The sequence below is a fragment of the Lipophrys pholis genome, assembly GCF_963383615.2.
Source record: "Lipophrys pholis genome assembly, chromosome: 1".
Taxonomy (NCBI): domain Eukaryota; kingdom Metazoa; phylum Chordata; class Actinopteri; order Blenniiformes; family Blenniidae; genus Lipophrys; species Lipophrys pholis.
Genome location: NC_137635.1, coordinates 18,537,255 through 18,558,417, shown reverse-complemented (window position 1 = coordinate 18,558,417; position 21,163 = coordinate 18,537,255). Strand labels below are relative to the sequence as shown.

Genomic DNA, 21,163 nt, shown 5'->3' with positions numbered 1-21,163 from the left:
AAACGTGTCTTGCAGCTCACATCAGACAGGAATCATACACAATCAAGACTGTCATATTGTGCAGAGGAAATAGGGACTGATTAGGTTAGACTAAATAAGACTTTATTCATCCCACATAGGGACATTTGTTCATCACAGCGGTAATTTCAAATTGCGCAAAATAGTTAAAGACAATAGAGTTTTACATAGTCTGTTTTTTCTATAAATAAATAATTAGATTGTATATATACACATAGAAATATAAGCAATCAAGATAGGAAAAAATACACTTAATAGCAGCATCAGTAATATAAGCAATGTTAATAGTGTTCAGTGTTCAACAGTGCCAGGGGTGTGAAACATGTTTTAGTTCAGGGGTTACAAACAGCCCAATTTCATCATGATTGTGGCGGGCCTGTAAAATAGTGCCATAATAAATGTAAATTTAAACTTTTAAATCTTTCTTTGTTGTGGTGCAGAATATAGATTAGATTAGTTTAGATGCGCTCAAGTTTGGCACTGGCTGTCCACCAGGCTCTATATACTAACAAAATACGCAAAAGATGTATAACAAAAAAAAACACAAACGAATGCACAGAGTGCAAAATACAGTGACAGGTGTCTGAAAGTGAGGATGTGCGGCCACACAGGGAATGTGATAGAAATGTCTATATTTCCACAAAATCAAAAATTACACATTTTACCATCATTCAAATATTCAGCTTTACTCTCATTGCATTCTGGACTTTTATTTTTGATCATTGTCACACAATTTACTTTTTTACCTCACAATAAAAAACAACAACTATATATTTATTCCATCATTGCAGCCCCAATGTGCCACCTTAATAATCTTCATGAGGATAGATATAAGAAGATTGATATGTCTGGACTGCCTCTTCTAGACACTTTGTCTTTTTTACTAAAAGTAGCTGTGCAGTGATGAGCATGTCGGAGGCTGCCAGCAGAGGACGGTAAATCGCGTGCACTGGACTTATTTCCCTCATTAAACGGAAAACACGACATCGCATGACGTCACACAATTTAGCAACCGGCGTGCCGCGCGGAAGAAGGTGCGTGTGTCTACTCTCACATTAAAGTTTCTCCTTTTGGTGATATCAGTGAATTTTTACTTGTTTTTTATACATTAATGAAAACTATATGACGGAAAGAGAGGTGGGTTGAACTGAGGAAGTCACATTAGCTTTCAATAGGATTTTATGATGCCCACGTTAAAGCCGCTAGTTAGCACCGGTGTTTGGGATTGATTGGGGTCCATGTTAACTGGTGACCGACTTCCTTTAAGCGTCCGACGTTAATGCCAGTAACTGGAGACTTTCAAGGGGACTCATTAAAGGTACGACACTTATAGGAACTTCATTGTAATGTGATTAAAGGGCGTTCGTCAGCACAGCTCTTTAACATTTTCTGTTACTAGTAACGGCAACGGGCGCTAAAGGAAGTCTGTCACCAGTTGATAGGGAAACTAAATAAACCTAAACACCGGTAATGCAAAAGCGCTAACTTTATAATTTATACTTGTTTTATTTTTATATTCGCTAAGTAAAACTAATTTGTTGGCTGTCATTAAGCGGTCAATTAATTTCAGAGGTATACACATCTGCTCATTTCCACACTGCTTAGAAGAACAATGAGTGATCTGTGGGTCTATTGTTTTTCTCATGGTTGTTACCTCACAGTCAACATGGCCTCAGATGATATTTCTCAGTTGGCTGATGCTCTGTCCAAGACCCACGTCGGGGATGAACTGAGCTATAAAGGCTTGGGACTGAAGCTTGACAACGCAGAGTCAGGTCAGACGACTTTGCTTGAAGTTGTTTCTTCTAAAAATTCACAAATATTTTTACCATCAGTGATGCTAACTTGCCCTTTCTGTTTTTAGTGAAGGAACTGGTGTGTGAAATCAAACAGTACCAAGGTTTGAGGGCTTTGCGTCTGGAAGGGAACACTGTGGGAGTTGAGGCAGCCCAAGCTATTGCCAAAGCTCTGGAGACCAAAGACCTGCTGCAGGTACTCATCTTCTCTTCTGACATTTAAATCATGTCAATAGGTGGTACTGTAGTAACATAAAGATGTAATAACATAAAACTTGTCATAACATAAAACAAAACATGTTCTCCCATTCTGTCCTTCAGAGATGCTATTGGAGTGACATGTTTACTGGAAGGTTGCGCTCCGAAATCCCAACAGCCCTGGTGAGCACTGCAGCCCCTCATCAGTACCTTTGCCAATGAAGGTTGGGTTACCACCAAAGTTGGCCGAGAACGCTATATTTTGTCTGCTTGTATTTATTTATTTATTTATTTATTGGTTTGCATGTATGTATTTGACCAATTCTTCACAAAAAACTACTCCCCAGAATTGCATGTAATTTTCAGAGATGATTTGTCATCATCCAAGGACCAGTCCATTAGATTTTGGGACATTAACAGTTTCCGAATAAATCCCCAAAAACTGCCAAAATGTTCCCATACAAAGCAGAAGGAAGAGGCACCTCATGGAAGAGCTCAAAGGGGATCAACATCTCTGACCTACCTAGTTAGGATCGATATGAGCTAATGGCAATCATGTTAGGGATGCTAACTCGGTTCCGCAAACAAATCTGGTGTTGGCGAAGATATGCGCTCTACTGAGGGCCTGTTCTTGTTCTTGAATTTGTCATCAGATTCAAAGTCATGCATAGTACACATCCGTGTCCACAGAAATGAGGTATTCTTGTATATAAAACACTTAGAAACAAAACATTGTATAGAAACAAAGCATAAAGCTCAGTGGACAGTAAACCCATCAGGGTTTTCTGCATAATAACTGCATTTATAAATACAATTGATAGATTGAACTCTGAAACGGAAATGATTTTTTTGCTCAACAAATCAGTTGATTGCAACTGCTGTGTTGTGGATATAGTCAGCAAGATCCAAATTAGTTCAGTAGAGTTTGTTGGGGGGGAAAAAATGTATTAGGTTGTATGTTCATCATTCCTCTTCTTACATTTTTCTCCAGAGGTTTTTGGGCAGTGCTTTAATGAGTGCCGGAACCCGGCTCACAGAGCTGGACTTGAGCGATAACGCCTTCGGCCCGGATGGCGTCAAGGGAATCGAGCAGCTGCTGAAGAGCCCCTCCTGCCACACTTTGAGGGAGCTCCGGCTCAACAACTGCGGCATGGGCATCGGGGGAGGCAAGGTGAGAGCTGCTAGAGAGGTGTTATTTCCAGCAATCAAATGAAAAGAACTTACGTACTTATCTGATCAACTTAGATCTTGGCTGAAGCTCTGATGGAGAGCCAACGACAGTCATCGGCCCTCGGGACTCCTCTCCGCCTGAGAATATTTGTAGCAGGGAGGAATCGCCTGGAAAATGAAGGAGCTAGCGCCCTGGCTAAGGCCTTTCAGGTAGAAAAACATTCACATGACAGGACTGATCTTTTGATATCTAGTTAACTTCTAGTAACTATAAGTTATTATTGGTTGACTTTTTGCTTGTGTCTTTGTTCGCAAGATGAAATATGTATCCTGAAGACTGTGTTTGTTCTTTTCTGGTGCAGCTGATGGGCAGCTTGGAAGAGGTCCACATGCCCCAGAATGGTATCAATTACCCCGGAGTGGTGGCGCTGGCTTCAGCAATGCGACATAACCCAGAGCTTCGAGTTCTCAACTTTAATGACAACACCTTCACCAAAAAGGGAACGCTGGCAATGGCACAGGTGGAGCCTGGTTCCAATCTGGAGTATTGTTAAACCACAAAAACACAATCCTGTGTTGAAGCAGTTTTCTTTGTTCTTCGTCGTGTAGGCCCTGAGACACCTCAGAAACGTTCAGGTGATCAACTTTGGCGACTGTCTGGTGCGTTCGGAGGGAGCCATCGCGCTCGCTGCTGTTCTGAGAGAAGGTCTGCCGATCCTCAAGGTCAGTCTACCGACAATTCTCGTCTGTTTGTGTGTGTGGATTCTGTTCACAGATCTTATTAGCAGTTTTTTGTTTTCTTTCTGTCTTTTCTAGGAACTCAATCTGTCGTTTGGTGAGATCACAGAGGCTGCGGCCCTTGTCGTGGCTCAAGCTGTAATGGACAAATCTCATATGGAGAAAGTGGATATGAACGGTACAATGCATGCTCATACTTGTGAATTGCAAAACATATTAAATATCTTAGGGGAAGGTTTTTAATTAACGAAAAGTAGTTTTTGTAATTTGAGTTGTTGATTAACTCAACAACTGTCTTTTAACCTGAGGACAGAATCAGTTGATTTCTTCGGGATCGATCTTTTTCCGACTTCAGGGAAAATGTCTTTTGTTCCATCCATACAATTTCAAAATACTCTACTTTTCTTTCTCAAGCTATATGGGATGTTTCAGTTGTCAAAAATGAAGATATATAAGGACTTCCAAGTGTTTTCATAACTGAATGTGTCACAATAACAGGTAATTGTCTGGGAGACGAAGGCTGTGAGGCTTTAAGAGAGGCCATGGAGAACAAGGACAAAGGAGACGTGCTGGCATCACTCAGGTAAAACACATGACGAAAGTAATCACAGAATCTGTCCTCAGGCTTTCATTACTGTGAAACTGCTCTAAAACATGAGAGCAGCTGTGAGAATACGTTCATTGGAATTGGTTACAGTGACGATGAGGGAGAACCTGATGACAAGGATGAGGAAGATGGCGATGATGATGATGATGATGATGATGATGATGATGATGATGATGATGAAAACCAGGAGGAGGAAGAGGATGATGATGCCACTGGAGGCTCTAATGACGAGAACGATGAGTACGGTGGAATGGTGAAGGAGAACGGAATGACGCGACAAGAAGACAGTCCTGTGAAAGCTCAAAGCCCTGTACGTTAACATATTAGTTTCTATAGAAAGTAAAACCGTTCCATCGCTTGATTTTCATACCTTGATAATCCACAAAGTGCAAACAACCGACTGTCTCGTGTCTTTGTCTCCTCTCAGGCAGAGGTTGTGTCCTTCCTCAGCTGCCCCTCTCCAGAAAAGCTCCTCCAGCTGGGAGACATGAGGGCAAACCTGCAGCAACATGTGAGATGCTTCGACACAATATCCTTTTCTGTCTTTGCAATTCTCAGCGTGACAACTTAACGATGGCTAACACTCTGACCTGCTCTCGCCAGGTCGATGCGTCCGAGCCACACGAAGCAGCTGATGTCTTTTTGAAAGTTGCGTCCTTGCACAGTGAGGATCCGGAGATCAAAACAGCCGTTCTAGGAACTACAGGTGAATTATGTCCATCTGACTACAAGGAGCTGTTTTGTTGTTTACTTGATTCCAGATTTCTTAAAGGTTTGTTGCTGAGCGTTGATACTCTTTGGTTTCACTGGTTTGTGTCACTGTGGGCCACAGATGCAGTGTTGAAGAAGCTCCTGTCTGGTTCTGCTCTCCATTCATACTCGTTCCTCTCAGTGCTGCTGGTCAGGATGGGACTCCTCAAGGTACACTAGTTTATAGAATATACAGTTCACGTGTAATAAAGTTGCTGATGCATATTTGATATATAGTGCATTTGTAAAGTATTCACAGTGCTTCACTTTTTCAACATTTTGCTGTTAAAGCCTTATTCCGAAATAAATTTATTTATATAACTAAATTCTACACACAATACCCTATCATGACAATGTGAAACTTCTTTTAAAAAACGACTATGAAATCCCTTGTACATAAGTATTCACAGACTTTGTCATGGAGCAAAAACTTGCGCTCAGTTGCTTCCTCTTTCCACTGATCATCCTTGAGATGCACCTAGAACTTCGTTGGAGTTCAAATGTGGTCAATTCAGATGATTGGACATGATTTGAAAAGGAACACGCCGTCTATATAAGGTCTCCCAGCTGACGGCACATGTCAGAGCACAAACCAAGCATGAAGTCAAAGGGATTGTCTGTAGACCTGCGAGACAGGATTGTCTCCAGGCACAAATCTGGAAAGATTTCTGCAGTTTTGAACGTCTCAATAAGCACAGTAACCTCCATCATCCTCCCAAAATCTTTATTTACATTGTCATTATGGAGTAATGTGTGTAGCATTTCGATGAAGAAAAAAAAAAAAAGTATTTCGTCTATTTTGGAAAACAGCTGTAACATCCCAGAAAGTGTAGGAAGTGATGTGAATACTTCCTGGATGCATTGGAAGTGTCCAGACAGGCATGACAGTGAAGTGCGGCAGTGGGACACAACCACAAGCCTGTGATTCTACTTGCCTGGTTTTTCAGGGAGAGGGAAAAGTGAAGAAGGCTCTGCTGGTCTCAGGTCATCTGTTGTGTTTGGAACATGCCGTCCAGCAGGATTACTTCCCTCAGCACCACGCCTCACTGCTCCACATCTTCCTGTCCAAGTACGACTATCCCTTATCCACACAACTCTCTGAGCCGCAGTCTCCTGTTTCTATCCTTGATAAAAAAAAAAAAGCGTCCGTCTGTGCTTTTTTTTTTTTTTTAACTAAACCAGCCTGTTATGTGGCATTGTTTGTGCCACTTTCAGGAACGACGAGGCTCTCAAGTCCTGCAGCGACGCCTCGGAGAGGCTGAGCGCCGCTCTGGAGAAGAGGAGCCTTGAGCATCACTGATCCCACCATTCAGCCGCAGCCAGGACCAACACAGGGACGCAGACACACACTGTACTCACTCTTTTTTTTTTTTTTCCAACATCAGAACAAACAGGGAAGCTTTACTCTTGAACAAAAGGACAAGCAGAACCACTGAATGTTGTATATTTTATGAAAGTGTAGCAAGAGGCTGTCCAGAATGTCTTAATGTTTATTTTTCTACTTTTGACTTATATTTTTATAGAAAATAGATACAAATAACAAAAAAAAATAAAAAATACAGAACTTCTCACGGGTAGCTGTGAACTTAATGGAGGAGAAAAAAAAGGAAATTTAGCAGAAAGTTTAACAGGCACCTTTCAAAACATTTACATCCTGTTTACAACAAATATGTCAATTCAACCTATCTAAACTCAAAAACAGATTTGGTTTTTTTGTGTCAAGAAATTTTAAATTGTTTTTTCAAATTTGGCAAATACTGAAGAGTTCTGATACACATATCTACAGATTTACTGCAGTTTTCTATCTGTTGCTTACACTGTGATACTTGCTTTGGAAGTTAATTTGCCACTTTAAATGACTAAGAAAGGAGGTCCTCTTATTGCTTGTTGCATTTATGACCACTTTTTTGGTAAAGAGGCAGGAAGGTCAAGTCCTGGGACAATCTGTCCAGTCACAATCATCCTGCTGCGGTTCATAAGATCCGCTTACATCAGACCACTGTGGACGAGCGGGCTGCATGCTGCTGCACCACACACACTCGCACCCATGAACCTGAATATTTAGTGTGTGTTTGTGTGCATGCTTGCATTGATCTGCGCAGACAGCAGCCGGCGCATTGCAAGGAAACGGAACAGAATCACTTTCATCAGATGCTGCTGCATGACATATCGCTCTTTGTATGATTGTGATGCCTTGGAGCTTTTAAGGGAAATGGGAGCCAAATGGAACATATACTATAAGCATTTAAATGCTAATCTGAATAACTTTACATAACTAAGTTTCTTTAACTAATGTCTGTTTACCTGATGTTAATTTGTAATGAATGCTCTGTCTTAAATATAACCAGTCTAACAAATTAGATCAACCCCGTGTGTTGTGTTTATTCCATAAAACTTTTAAGAGCTCGACTGATGTTTGATCTGCCACTGAACAAGATGCTGTCATTCTAACAGAGTTTTTGGTGGAGCATACCTTTTTATAAAAGTTAATACAAGTATGATGAAACACATTTTTTGAACCATGAATTGCAAACCCTTAAACATTTGCAAGATTCTTAAAAAGCCTCATTAAAATCATTCCATGGACAGTTGTCCAATGAAAGTCTGCAGATAACTGAAACATAGCTTTAAATTCACCCTCATACAAGTTGACTCATTCAATAAGTTGTGCTTGTAATATAAATATTCAAATGTATAATTCTCATATAGATGGACAAATATCACTATTGAGTGGAATCACAGGTCCTCCTGGGAAGAAACGTTTTAGGGCTGTGTACTGGTTCAGATTATTGCCCTAAAAAGTCCAGTTTGCATATGTTCTACCTGTTTGTGTATGTTTTGATTCAAGGCACTAATTTCTACAGTCCAAACATTGTTTGAGGCTATTTGTTGAAATATAATTACTTGTGAATGGGTTTGCCCCCTGATGGATTGGTGATCTGTTGAGGACTGGGATTGACTCCAGTGCCCTGCAATTCTGAATTGGTTTAAAGAGATGGCTTGATGAAGAAACTTTCCCCTTTTGCAGTGGGAAGTTCCTAATATTAGTGTTTTCCCCACGTTTATTTTGGAGACAGCATAAAATGTATTATGAAAACACAGTTTTCACTTATTCTTCTCAGATGGTCACCCAATAATGATCCAAGGTGACCAAACTAGGTCAGGATTGTATAAAATATAGTCTGTTGTGCTAAAAGCTTGCTTTTTTGTGTGAGAGTCGTGAATAAAAGAATAGCTTCCATCCTCGTGGCATGGCTGTGAGGTGAAAACAAGTTTGCACACTGGAGTGAACTATTTCTTTAACGAGCTCGGAGTCCGGAGGTGGGAGGTGGGAGGTGGAGGTGCGTGCGCGTCCACAGGGGAGAAGTTGTGGATGAAGGGGATAAACGGAGTTTGTTTTGGATTGGGGGACAACCGGGGGCAGAGCGTCAGAGTCCGTGAGAGAGACGCAGCGGCTAGTGGAGACGAGCATCTGGACGGAACAAGAACCAGAGCCAGAACCACGGCAATACCAAGGTGCGTTTGTGCGTAAAGCGGACTCGGCCAAGAAAAGGAATTATAAAGTACTTTTTCATTCTAATATATACAATCTAAAATTATTTATTTTATACATTTACTGTGTGTGTTGAGAAGAAAACATAAAGCTAAGTTTGTGATTGTGTAGCCTAATTGTCAACGCTTGGCAGCGTCAACTCCTCTTTACGCACTAGTTGGGGAGAATATTCATGATGATTTCTGCATTAACACTATATTCTTACCGCTTCGGGCGCTGAAGACACATTCCCTACGTAGTGAACGCACATTGGCACAACACCGACAGGGTAAGACAGTGTGCGTCTTTGTGCGCGGCAGCAGCGGAGGCTCCTCTGCGGTTTGGACTGTTGATCCCCAGAGGGACGCGGCCAAACAGTCCGGACGGAGGAAATTCCTCCGTCTCTAGTTTCTTGGCCCCTTTCTGTACAGGGGGTCGTTGGAACAAAACCCGGCTGAATATCTACGCTTTTCATACTGTATTCCACGTCAAGTTCATTCAAAGATTAATTGCAAAGTTTCTGAAATGAGAAAATCTCACCTTCAACACAGTCTGACTTATATAAGAAAACAATGTCAAATGCCCGTGACTTCAGATGAGTGTTGCACAAACGGGGGTCCCTAATATTGACATGATTCTTTTGGACTTATAATTGTGCATGTCTGACAATAATATAAATATAAACATTTAGTTTTCAGTAGAAATGTATGGATTGGAGCTGCTGATGCTTTGACTAGTGAAACATCATTCAAACACATGAGTGCATGAGCAAAGCATTGGCCACATAAAACTAGTACAAGTTTTCTCACACATACCCATTTCTTTTAGTTAAACATATTTAGGCAGAGCAAAGTTTATTTCTATGGCACCAATCAGACACAAGGCAGTTCACAATATCTTACAAGGACATTAAAGACATACATTCAAACAAAGCAATTAAGAAAGGCATACAAAATTAGGATGAATAATGCTTTATTAAGATAAAGATTATACATGAGTAAATGTTGTTGTTTATTTGAAAGCCTGAACAAATAACAGTGTTTTAAGGCCTGGTTGATGCACGTAGGAAATAAAATCTGATTCACCTTGTTTCTTCTAACTTTGGAAAGCGTAAAATGCTTCCTGGAGACCTCAGCCTTCTGGATGTTTCATATTGTACAAGTAAATCTGAGATGTAGTTAGACTTATGTCTTTTGTGTACATTTCCTCATATAATAGAACAGAGGCTAAAGTAGGACAGTGTTATGTCACCAATCATTTACAGGAAATCCAGTGAAAAAAAGTATCCCATCCAGAGACTTTATGTTGAAATGGTTATCTAATGTGAAATTTTTGGTCAATGTAATTTTTGTAACATATTTCATCATCTGTAAATGACAGAAAATGTAATTTTATACTGACTTTGAGGTATTGAAATATCCTAATGCAGTATAACATTTAGATTTAATGAATGCCTACCAAAGGGTCCAGTATAGTGATAGGATCTGATGAGGCAGTTTTGACAGAAAGGCTTAGGCACGGCACCACTGCACGTGTCAACATTTTGAGACTCCGAAATTCAGAGTGTGGAGCTGTGAAGCTTTTCATGTCCATTCCTGTGGATCAAGACTGCTGATCCAACATGGGAATGTGGTTTTAAGGCATTCCAGTGAAGACTAGGGCAGATCAATCTGACCAAATGGCACTAATCCCCCAAAAGTACAGGATGATGGAGGTTTTTTTTGTTTGTTTTTTCGTGTTAAGCTTGGGAATGGAAGAAAAATAGGATGAATCAAATAAACACAGCTTTTTAATAGAGTAAATGTGAGTTCAGGTCCACCAAATAACCTGTAGATGCATGCTTTTTGAAGCAGAAACTGTTGGGGCTGAAACATTTCATAAAGGCATGTTATTTCTCAACCTCCATATTAACATCCTGCAGTGGTGTCAAACTCTGATTCTTTATTGCTCAATGTCATGATCCAATATATAAAACCAGTTCTCAAAAATTGGGTTGATTATGTAAAATATAGCTGATAAAATAGGATATAATTACTTAGATATTTCTTTAACCTGTACTTTATTCATTATGTAAATGCAACATTTCAGACGATCAGACGTATTAAAATTTGGATTCAAGTACTTGAATTGTTCTGAGTTACATTTAAAAGCACTGATGTTTAAATGGCTCAAGTACTTTTTAACTACATTTAATCCTATTCCCTATTGCAGGCATTTGATCCAGTTCGATTATGTATGTACAGATATTTTTCAGACTGACAATCAAAAGATACAGAGATAACACTGTGCCGACTAAATGTAAGCATACACCAAGAATTTTTGAGTTAAATAAACAAATGTACTGGCTACAATGATGCAGATCAGATAATATTATCTCCAATTGTGGGGCGTATTTAATTTATTATTTTTAAAGTGAGTAGATTAGATTGTGTAAATTGTATTTAAATATGAGTGAAGGGGAGTAGCCAAAACAAAACTTACACAAAGTTTACTGAAACGCTAACAAACAACAATGACTACCTGTGAAAGGATTAGTCACAACAAGAGGATATTAAAACACATAGCAGCAGCAGCAGCAGCAGCAGCAGCAGCAGCAGCAGCAGCAGCAGCAGCAGCAGCAGCAGCAGCAGCAGCAGCAGCAGCAGCAGCAGCAGCAGCTGAGATGTTGGTGTTTGGCCCAAAAGCATATGTGAATGAAATAAATGCTCTTTTTCCCCTCTCAGATGTGCTCCCGGCTCAGTCCAGACACCCTCTGGCTCCTGGTGCTTCTCTGCATCCCAGCAGCGTTCACGGCAAAATGTCCGCAGCAGTGCGTCTGCGACCAGATCCAGCTCACGGTGACCTGTGTCAACAAGAACCTGACCCAAGTGCCTCCGACTCTGGACGAGGTGTCCCAGTCACATCCCAGCCTTCATTGAGTATCCTCAAGATGCACTCTCATGATGTGTGATCTTCTGTTTTTTTGTAGATCACAGTGAAGCTGGATCTTCGTGGTAACGATATCCAGGAGCTTCCCACGGGGGCCTTCAAACACACCCCCTACCTGACTCACTTGTCACTGCAGCGCTGTAATGTCCGCAGAGTGAAGGAGGGGGCTTTCCGTGGCCTAGGCCGCCTGGTCTTCCTCAACCTGGCCAACAACAATATCGACATCCTTTATCAGGTGATCAGGAACGACAAGTGACCAGTTACCTCTGCACACCTCTCATTTTATTATAGACCCTTTCGCTGGGGGCAACTGACAGCGGTTAGTTTGCTGATAACACAAGTTTATACACAACAGGCTCAGTAGTAGAAACATACTGTACGTCTTCACAGTGGCGTTTGAAACTGCTTTTTGTCACCAACAAAGCTTCACACTCGGAAAAAAAACATTGACCTCACTGTGGACACATCTTTTGGGCAATCCGATATCAACGAGTCTCAAATGACAATATAGAAGTCGCTCCAATTTAAAAGCACAGTCGAGTAAAACAGTTTGTTCTGCCTTCGTGTTCAGGAGTCATTCGACGGTCTGTCCTCGCTGAAGCAGCTCATGATTGACCGCAACCGCGTGGAAGAGATCCAGCCTGGTGCTTTCTCCCAGCTAGGCTTCCTCAACCTGCTCTCTCTCACACACAACCAGCTGGTCTACATCCCCAACCTGGCGTTCCAGGTACGCAAAACAGCCACAACAAGACAGTTAGAAGTGTCTCCTGCTTTGAAGCTTTTAAAAGATTCCAGGGAATCTGTGATTCCTTTCAGGGCCTACAAAATATCAAGTGGCTCCGTCTCAGTCACAACTCTCTCAACTACTTGGACATCGAAGCCTTCGCTGGTCTGTTCACGCTCACTCGGCTCAGTGTTGACCACAATGAGCTGCAGTTCTTCCCCACGGAGACGATGACGAGGTAATGGCTCTGGATGAGATGTGAGGACAATGGTCAGCAGCTGAGACACACAAATCTAACTCGATACCTCGGGAGGTTAAAGTGGGTGAGGAAATCACAAGATGAATAAATACTTGTTGTAATATTTCAAAGAATCAACTTAAATTTTCTGATCACAAAAATTATGGAATTGTACACAATTTAAACCACGTTATTATTATCATTTTTTTCTTTTTTAAGTTAGAAAGATTTCTTTGACGGTTTGACTTTAAACTTGACATTTTTACATAACTCTTGATTGTTCAATCTTTATATTTAAAAAAAAAAAAAAAATCTGTTGTGGACATTTGTATAATTGAACTTTCTTTTGATTTTTTGCCACTCATTCAATTTGAATCTTGACATCTTGACTTTTAAACATTTTCACAACTTTATTCTCAACATTTTGGCTTTTACTCAACAGTTTCTTTTTTATTACATTTCAAAGTAATACTCCAAATTTTGACCATTTTGGCACAATTACTCTTTTGTTTAAACTGTATTATTCTCAAAAATCAAAACAAATTAAGAAAAAATAATCTGCTGACAGTTTTACCTTAATGATAATATAGTGGGACAGAAAACGAGCATGTTGATGTCAGCAACATGAAAATCTGTCAATCTTTGTTTATTGTTTTCCTTATTACCTGTTTTATCAAACTTTGTGACATGAATTCTTTTCTTCCACACTTCTCCCTCTTTATATAAAGACTTCCAGAGGTGACACGTCTCGACATGGGCTACAACCCCATGACGTACTTGGGAGAGGAGGTGGTGTCTATGGCCAAGCTCACCCACCTCTTCCTGGACCACATGTCCCTGCAGGACCTGGCCAACACGGCCGTATCAAAATGCCCCAGCCTCCTCCATCTGGACATCAGCCACAACCAGCTGCGTGTCATCCAGCCTTTCTCTGAAGGCTCACCCAACCTGGCACGCCTCAACCTGGCAGGAAATCCCATTTACTGCAACTGTTACCTGCGTCCGCTCAGGTAATAAAGACTTTAGATTATTAGGTAATAACACAGTCAAGTAATCCTCACTCACTGTAATTTGGGGGGGGGGGGGGTTTCACCAGAGAGTGGGCTATCCGCAGAAAGGTGAAGCTGATGGGAACATGTGGAGGACCGGCCCATCTCTCAGGGGAGAACCTTGAAGCCGTCCACCCGCCGGAGCTGCGCTGCCAGAGCCAGGAGGCTATGCTGAAGGCTGAGTTTGAGGAGGCAACCAGGGTCACGCCACGGCCAACCATGGAGCCAGAGAACAAAATCAAGTGTCCGGCTAATTGTGTCTGTGAGGTGAGTGGGTTTAGTGGACTGGCAAGATGAGAGGTCTGCAACCTTTATGACCAAAAGCACAGTTCTTGTCACGTTCCACCACATAAAATATAATTGGAGCCACAAAACATGTTTAACTTCTAAAATCACTGTATCTTCTATTGCATTTATGAAGATTCAATGATGTTTTAGGATTTAATTAAATTCTCAGCTGTTTTAGCACCTGCTTCAGCAGTACCACCCTTCTTTTTCATCAGTTTTGACATTTTAGCAGTCTCAACTACTGTGACTCTTTTTGAAGCAATTTTGCATGTTCTTTGTTTTGTTGGTTATTTATGTCTATCAAAAACTGACAAAATATGCAGACAAATGTTAACAACTGGCGACCCTGGATAATATGTGCTTTTTATATGATTGAAGAACTGAAAAAAATTGATTATTAGACAGTTTTACCTTTTTTTTACAAAAAAACTATGCAACCCACAAACACACACAATGTGAATCATGTCAAGTCTGGAGCCATGTAATAAAGAAAATCATGACTAGACTTAATGCAATACTTCTCTCCGCTTTCTCATGTTTCGTCATAACAGGGCTTAGATGGCCTTTTTATGACTTCCATTCTTCCACTATCTGCAGGCAGAGACACACCATTCCTCATGTGAGAACCGTGGCCACACCAAGGTGCCGCGAGGTTTCTCCCCCAACACACGTCTGCTGGACCTGCGAGGAAACCACTTTCACTACATCCCCAGCAACAGCTTCCCTGGAGTCGCACAGGTGGTGTCCCTGCACCTCCAACGCTGCAAGATTGTGGAGGTGGAGGGAGGAGCTTTCAGTGGGATGAAGGGCCTCATCTATCTATACCTGTCAGAAAACGACCTCTCCTCCCTCAGTCCCGATGCTTTTAAAGGCGAGAGGATCTTTTAAGGGAAGGTAGTTTTTACCAACAACCAACTCTCTTTATAGCTTTTGATCTAAATCCACAGGTCTGCCTCAGTTAACTTACCTTCACCTGGAGAAGAATCGCTTTGCCAACTTCCCCAAAGGAGCCTTCAAGCTGGTGCCCAGTCTGCTGGCTCTCCACTTAGAGAACAATGCCCTCACCAAGCTGGAGCCAGGCATCATGACAGGGGCAGAGGGTGTCAGAGCACTCTACCTCACCGGGAACGCCATTGAACATGTGTCGCCCAGAGCTCTGGAGGAAGCCAACGACCTTGATACGCTCCACCTCGGTGGGAACAAGCTGAAGGACGTGCCCACGGAGGCGTTCGGCAAGACTGTGAATCTCAGAGACCTCAGGCTGTCTGGAAACACGATCCGCTGGGTGGGACCGAACGCCTTTAAACCTCTGGAGAGGACACTGAAAGAGTTGTATCTGGATAACATGGGTCTGGAGAAGGTCAGCATGCAATGTAAACCCAATGATGGTTCTACTTAGGGTTGGCACTTTCTCCTCTAAGCACAATATTATTCCTTTATAAGTGTGCATGTCCTCCCTCTGCATGTGTGGGTTTTTTTTCTCCATGATCTCTGATTTCCTCTCACAATACAGACCTTGAGTATAGACCATTTGATTCAGGTGTCTTTAAAAGAGATGGCAGTATCTTTAAACACTCTGCATCAATAACCTGGATATTTTTCTTAAAACAAAAACTGTATCCCTTCACCTTCTAGATGTCACAGAACTCCCTGACAGGCCTAGGTCCAGGTTTGAGGAGTCTTTTTCTGGAGGGCAACCAGCTGGAGGAGGTCCCTGACTTCCACCCCCTCACCTCTCTGGAAGTAATCAACCTGGCTGACAACCCCCTGATGTGTGACTGCCCTCTGCTGCCACTGCGCATGTAAGACTCCCACTGCACAATGGTTCTGAAACTAAGGCCTACTGGGAAGAATGTCTGATGTTATTTTTTCCAATATAGGGAGTGTGGGCCAAAACCGAGCTCTCTGTTTTGGTAAAAATCCTTCAATAAAAGCAACTTTTGTTTGTAATAATTCATGCGGGATCACACATAAAACCAATGAGACCAAAGCTAGGAGAACGGTTACACAGCAGCGAACTATAAGTAACATGCCAGCGTCAAAGTCATAACCTGAGGGTGAATTTATTCACAATGCTTGATGGAGGCTGCAGAAAGTTGTGTGCTCTCGCAAGCGAAACGTTTTTGCAAACAGTTTTGGAACATTTCAGGTCAATTTTGGATGCAACAGAGTTCAAAAGGTTGACATTGCACTCACTTGTAAATATATACATATACTTAAGTAGCATTTTTTCATAATGTACTTGCAGTTGTTTTTTTTCTCACTCAAACACTGTAAGTTGATTTTATATATGTTTTTATGCTATAATTTTACAAGCCTGGCCTAGAAAAGATCAATATGTTTGCTCCTGAACTAAAATTAGGACATCCTGGCCAAAGCCCAAATACCTCCGTAATATCAAGAGAAAATATTTGTATGTGTGAGTCCTTCTTCCCCATCTCAATTTTAATCACAACTGTTAAGCAGGCAGGCCATTACTGCCAGCGACTGCTGGTTTACCCCTTAATATCAAGCTAATACTCTTTAATAAAATAATTAAGGCTCCAACCTTTTGTTTTTCTTGTTGCCACGATGGCATCAAGTATATTTCATCCCATTCAGATGCAAGAACTTGATAAGGATTCAGTCTTTTGGGTGATTGAAAGTTGCCGAGAATCAGATGAATTAATGCATAAAATCCTTCATAGATTGAGAGCGAAATGTTCTTTCATCTAGTTTTGAAGACATTTCTTGAAATGCCAACTGCCACCAAGTTCTTTTTTTTTATTGTTTGAGGACTAGTTTTGTTATAACAGCTTTGCTAAACATGTGATTAAATCAAACCGTTCACTCACTATCTGGACATACTGAAGGAATCTTCCCTCTCCTCTTCATCTAGGTGGATCGAGAAAGTTAACCTGAAAGTACGAGCAACCTGTGCCAATCCCCCTGAACTGAGAGGTCGAAAGGTCAAAGACGTTCACATTTTCAAGGCCTGTCCGGGAGGAGAGAGTCTACCGGCCGCCCCTACCGCCACCCCAAAGCCCGCCAGACCACCCAAGGCGACCAAACCCAAACCGATGCACCTCAACGGCCTTCAGCACGTCAAAATGATGAAAGGCAAATCCAAAATGCGCAAGAGCCCAAGCACCAAACAGGGAGCAGTGAAGAAAACCAGCAAGGCCACAAAGAAACGCAGCATGGCCTGAACCTGCTGTCATTGAGTTCTGAGTCCGGAGCTTTTGGCAAAGTGACAACAGATAAAAGATTTTAAGGGTAAAAATCAGCTTGGACTGTAGTTGTGCTGTGTTTTACACCTAGTCAGTCTTCATTGACATGCACTTACGAGCTCTTTACTTCATCCTGCTGCTGAATCAATACTGTAGAAAACCGTTTCACACTCCCAGCATGAACAGCTCTTGTTGGAAGTTGTACTCTCTTAAGATGTAAATTAAGTAAATGTCATAAAGACAAATGCAGCACTGCTGTTATTGAATCAGAAATGATGAAACCACTACACCCTAATGTCATGACCTATTTGTACAGGAAACACCGACGTCGTTAATTCTGGGAAATGGCATTTTCATTTATTACACAATTGCAAAGGAGAAAAAAAAAATAAATCTGGAAATGACGCGAGGCGAAAAATAAAAAACATGACAACAAATATTTGGCTGATGTTTTCACAACTCAAACACACTTTCAAAATCACATGAACGGACGCGACAATGAGCACAATGAGTCCTGTTACACTCTAAATGACAAGGCAATCATTTTGAAACAATCTTAACAGGTCTTCACAAACATTATGCAAACACCATGTTAACGTGTAATAACATCTTTAAAGGGTGATTTAATACCGAGTTCATTGAAATTTAGGATCATCTCTATAAAAAAAAAAAAAGAGGCTTTACTTTTTGTGACAATCTGCTTTTTCCTCGTGAAATAGAACTTATGCATTAGTATCACACAGGAAGATGATCCTTCATCCCACTCAAGTCCCTCCCATTGGATTAAATGTCAGGGAACAGACTCTGAATCTAGTTGTTGGGAGGGTAAATGGTTTATATACTGGTCAAGTATATGGTACAAGTCGAAGCAGTCAATTACACTTGTTTCATTCCACCAACGCCGGCATTTCTTTGTGACAGTACAAACTCCGGTATAAGATTTGTCTCGTCGTTGATGCACAATGAAACTTCCCTGAATGTCAGGATGAACAGAACGGCTCCGTCTGCTTATTTCAAGTTCCTGATAATCACGTTAAATAAAACGGGACCAATTTTGTGAAGTCTTGACTTGAGGCGGGGAAAACTTGATCAGACGATCCTCTGTGGCGACTCCACAATGAACTCTCTCTCATGTCGATGGAGACCTGAGGATTCCCAGCTGCACTTGCCTCTGCAGTGGTTGCTTTATACCTGGTAGTCTCTTTACCTTGGACCAGAGAACAGAAACCTGCCGAGTAAGACTGAACTGACTAACACTACAGCAGACTTTGGCACCACTGTCAACAGTGTTACGTTCATATACTCTGTGCATTGAAACCTTTGAAACATTGCTGGGTGGCTCATCACATATTTTGAATGGTCTCTCACAACCTTTGAATAAATAAATTATGCTTTAAATGATCTGTTCAGAGAAAACTTGCTTCCCCAACAGGAGCCTGGGGAACGGCCAAAGTGTCAGAAGTCAAATTTGATATATTAAGATTCACAAGGGTAAACCATCAGTGCTTAACCATAACAGAGGTTCTATGAACCTAGGTGTATATATATATATATTCTTTTTAAAATAAAGATTCCAAATGAACCCAGCCAGTCAATACAGTCTTATCAAACAATTCCTTCAAATTCTTCTGTTCTGTACCTCACTCCATAGTTTCATTCATGCCACCGTTTCAGCAAGTCTCCTCTTTGTCTAGTTTGATTTTATTACTCGCTCTCTGCTGTGTGCTGATCCAACCGGTCACGTTATCGTCCAGCGATCTGCCGTCTTCTTCTTCCGCAGTCATACGTCGCGTCATCTGTTCGTACCCCCAGCTCCTCTCCTGATGCAGTCCTGACTTTAGTGACTGCCCTCCCTCTCCCCATTTGAGTCCAACCACGGAGACTTGCTGAAGGTTGCTCGGGGGCTCGGCGGGGGTCTCCATCTCCACCTCCTCTCCTTTCACCTGCACTAAAGAAACTATAAAAGACAAGTGCGTTAGCAAGTAACTATAACACACAACTCACATGCAATGAATGAGGGAAGTGTTGAGTCGGAGACCACGTACTGTCCTGCTCCTCGGGCTCAAGTTTGGGGTGAATGAGTGGCACGCTTGTTGGAACGTCTTGTGCACTTTCACTGGGCTCGGTCTGCTGGTCACAATAAAGCCATTTAGTTGATTTCAGTCCGTCTCATAATTATTGTTGTTGTGTTGCATAAAAACAAAAACACAATTCAGATAGCAAATGGCTCTATGACATAAAAACTTCCTCATACAAATGGTAAAACGATAGTCCATGCAGACACTACATATGTTGGTAAAAAGGATGTCCGATCCAGGTCCTGAAGGACCCCCTGGTGCATGTGTTGCAACTGGGAAAGACCTCAACCATGCAGGACGGCGGCCCAGCAGGACCTTGTTTGGACACCCCTGGTGTACCGGGTGATGATGGTCTGGTGCTACCTGCGACGATGAGGTCGGAGGCACAGAGTGCTGCAGGCTGCGGATGCCCTCCATCAGTGTGGACACCAAAGTTGCGTTGCTCTGCAGAATGCTGTGAACCAGCCGCTCCTCCCGCTCCTGGCTTTGCTGAAACTGCTCCATCCAGGCATTCTGCATCTGTCGCATCTGTTTCAGGAAGTGATCCATGTCTGACACCTGGCGTCTCCTCCTATCAGACGGTGGCCCTGGAATGATAAATGGGAACAGTTTGAAGTAAAACCCCTCAGCTTACACCAGATAAAGACAGAACGGCGGAGAACTCACGAGGCAGATCCAGGTTTGGTGAGCTGGTACCTGGCTGCTCGCTGCGAGGACAGCTTCCTCTCTGGATCAGAGAAGAGAGAGGGGAAGATCTCTCAGACAACTCCAACTCATCAAGCTCTTGTTCCGTCTCTTCATGGTTCACCTCTGCAGCCAGCACACTCCCTGAGGAGGACACACGAAAAAGACACTTGGTATCATTCAATAGTAGCTCCGTGGCTCGTGAGTAAACTTCAAGTCACCTGAGACAGGAGCGTTGAACCCAATGTCCACTCCAGGGTCCACTGAGTGGGACAGCTGTCTGCGTCCCAGCAGCTCCTCCAGGATGTCGTTGTGAGGACAAGGGACGGGGAAGCGTCCCGTGGTCGGGTTGTTCTTCTTGGCGTTGTAGTACACTTGTTTCATGTGCTTCCAGCGGACGCGGATCTGCTCGGGCGTCCTTTTAAAGCCCGCACCGTCCATCTCCTCCGCAACTTTTTTGAACAGGTCGCCATTTCTCGTCTTCCTCCCGTCCATGTACTTGGAGATGTTCAGCTCCTTCAGCTGGGACAGCATGAACCGCGTCTCCGAGTCCGTCCAGAAGCGGACGCCGTCCGTTTTCGCCATGTTTACAGTTGTTGGCCGCCAGCCAGCTTCATCTCTTTAATCCGCTGCTGACCTTTTTACAGGATGATTGACTTCCGGGGCAGGATTTGGCGCTGGGTTTGTGGCGCATGCGTAGGTCGCGTCGTCTGGTTCTACTCCGACTGTTCAGTATACATGTACCATTTTAGTCCGACTGCCCTGTATACATGCAGGATTAGTTCTCCTTCCAGTGGCATTATTAGTCTCTCTTGGTTTCTCTAGCAGCTGGATCACTACATCCCCAGTAACAGCTTTACTTGGCTCAGTGATTGTTTTCCTGCACAACCACCACTGTAACAAGTCTGCGTATACAACCTGTCTATAAACAACCTCTCCTCCCTCAGCCTTTAAGATTAGTTCACATTTTCTTTTTACAAAACATTGTTACACCACTTTGACAGTATTCATTTTTTGAAAGAGCTCCATATTCAGTTTCTGCCATTTAAATACTCAGGGTTGCCTTAGCTGACCCACCTCTATCTAGAAAGAAGAATCACTTGGCACAATTCCCCAAAAGTAGCCTTGAAGCGACTTGGAGAAGAATTCAATCACC

General features: G+C 42.3%; 3 protein-coding genes across 5 annotated transcripts; 2 read left to right on the top strand and 1 right to left on the bottom strand.

Moving 5' to 3' along the window:
- Positions 1-1,000: 1,000 nt before the first annotated feature.
- On the top strand, positions 1,001-7,641 carry rangap1b (Ran GTPase activating protein 1b). 2 transcript variants are annotated; one of them, XM_080474858.1, is made up of 16 exons: positions 1,001-1,052; positions 1,680-1,793; positions 1,883-2,010; positions 2,136-2,195; positions 3,004-3,183; positions 3,258-3,392; positions 3,545-3,703; positions 3,792-3,905; positions 3,999-4,098; positions 4,419-4,503; positions 4,618-4,837; positions 4,955-5,038; positions 5,131-5,233; positions 5,360-5,448; positions 6,225-6,346; positions 6,493-7,641. In XM_080474858.1, the coding sequence occupies exons 2-16, from the start codon at positions 1,685-1,687 to the stop codon at positions 6,575-6,577; spliced, it is 1,773 nt and encodes a 590-aa protein (XP_080330984.1). In that variant the 5' UTR covers positions 1,001-1,052; positions 1,680-1,684; the 3' UTR covers positions 6,578-7,641. The 2 variants fall into 2 exon arrangements, with proteins under 2 accessions (XP_080330984.1, XP_080330985.1); XM_080474859.1 differs by lacking the exon at positions 1,001-1,052 and adding an exon at positions 1,289-1,336.
- Positions 7,642-8,632: 991 nt separating this feature from the next.
- On the top strand, positions 8,633-18,639 carry chadlb (chondroadherin-like b). The gene is made up of 11 exons (XM_080470934.1): positions 8,633-8,793; positions 11,533-11,697; positions 11,778-11,972; positions 12,309-12,464; positions 12,554-12,699; positions 13,428-13,709; positions 13,796-14,015; positions 14,634-14,907; positions 14,984-15,396; positions 15,672-15,838; positions 16,915-18,639. The coding sequence occupies exons 2-11, from the start codon at positions 11,533-11,535 to the stop codon at positions 17,222-17,224; spliced, it is 2,328 nt and encodes a 775-aa protein (XP_080327060.1). The 5' UTR covers positions 8,633-8,793; the 3' UTR covers positions 17,225-18,639.
- LOC308114236 (uncharacterized protein) lies at positions 17,583-20,635 on the bottom strand. 2 transcript variants are annotated; one of them, XM_080470944.1, is made up of 5 exons: positions 20,229-20,624; positions 19,990-20,151; positions 19,687-19,910; positions 19,291-19,375; positions 17,583-19,202 (listed from the first exon to the last, which is right to left on the bottom strand). In XM_080470944.1, exons 1-5 carry the CDS (start codon positions 20,590-20,592, stop codon positions 18,916-18,918), a joined length of 1,122 nt encoding a protein of 373 aa, XP_080327070.1. In that variant the 5' UTR covers positions 20,593-20,624; the 3' UTR covers positions 17,583-18,915. The 2 variants fall into 2 exon arrangements, with proteins under 2 accessions (XP_080327070.1, XP_080327071.1); XM_080470945.1 differs by having other exon boundaries at positions 17,585-19,202; positions 19,291-19,372; positions 20,229-20,635.
- Between the last annotated feature and the right edge of the window lie 528 nt (positions 20,636-21,163).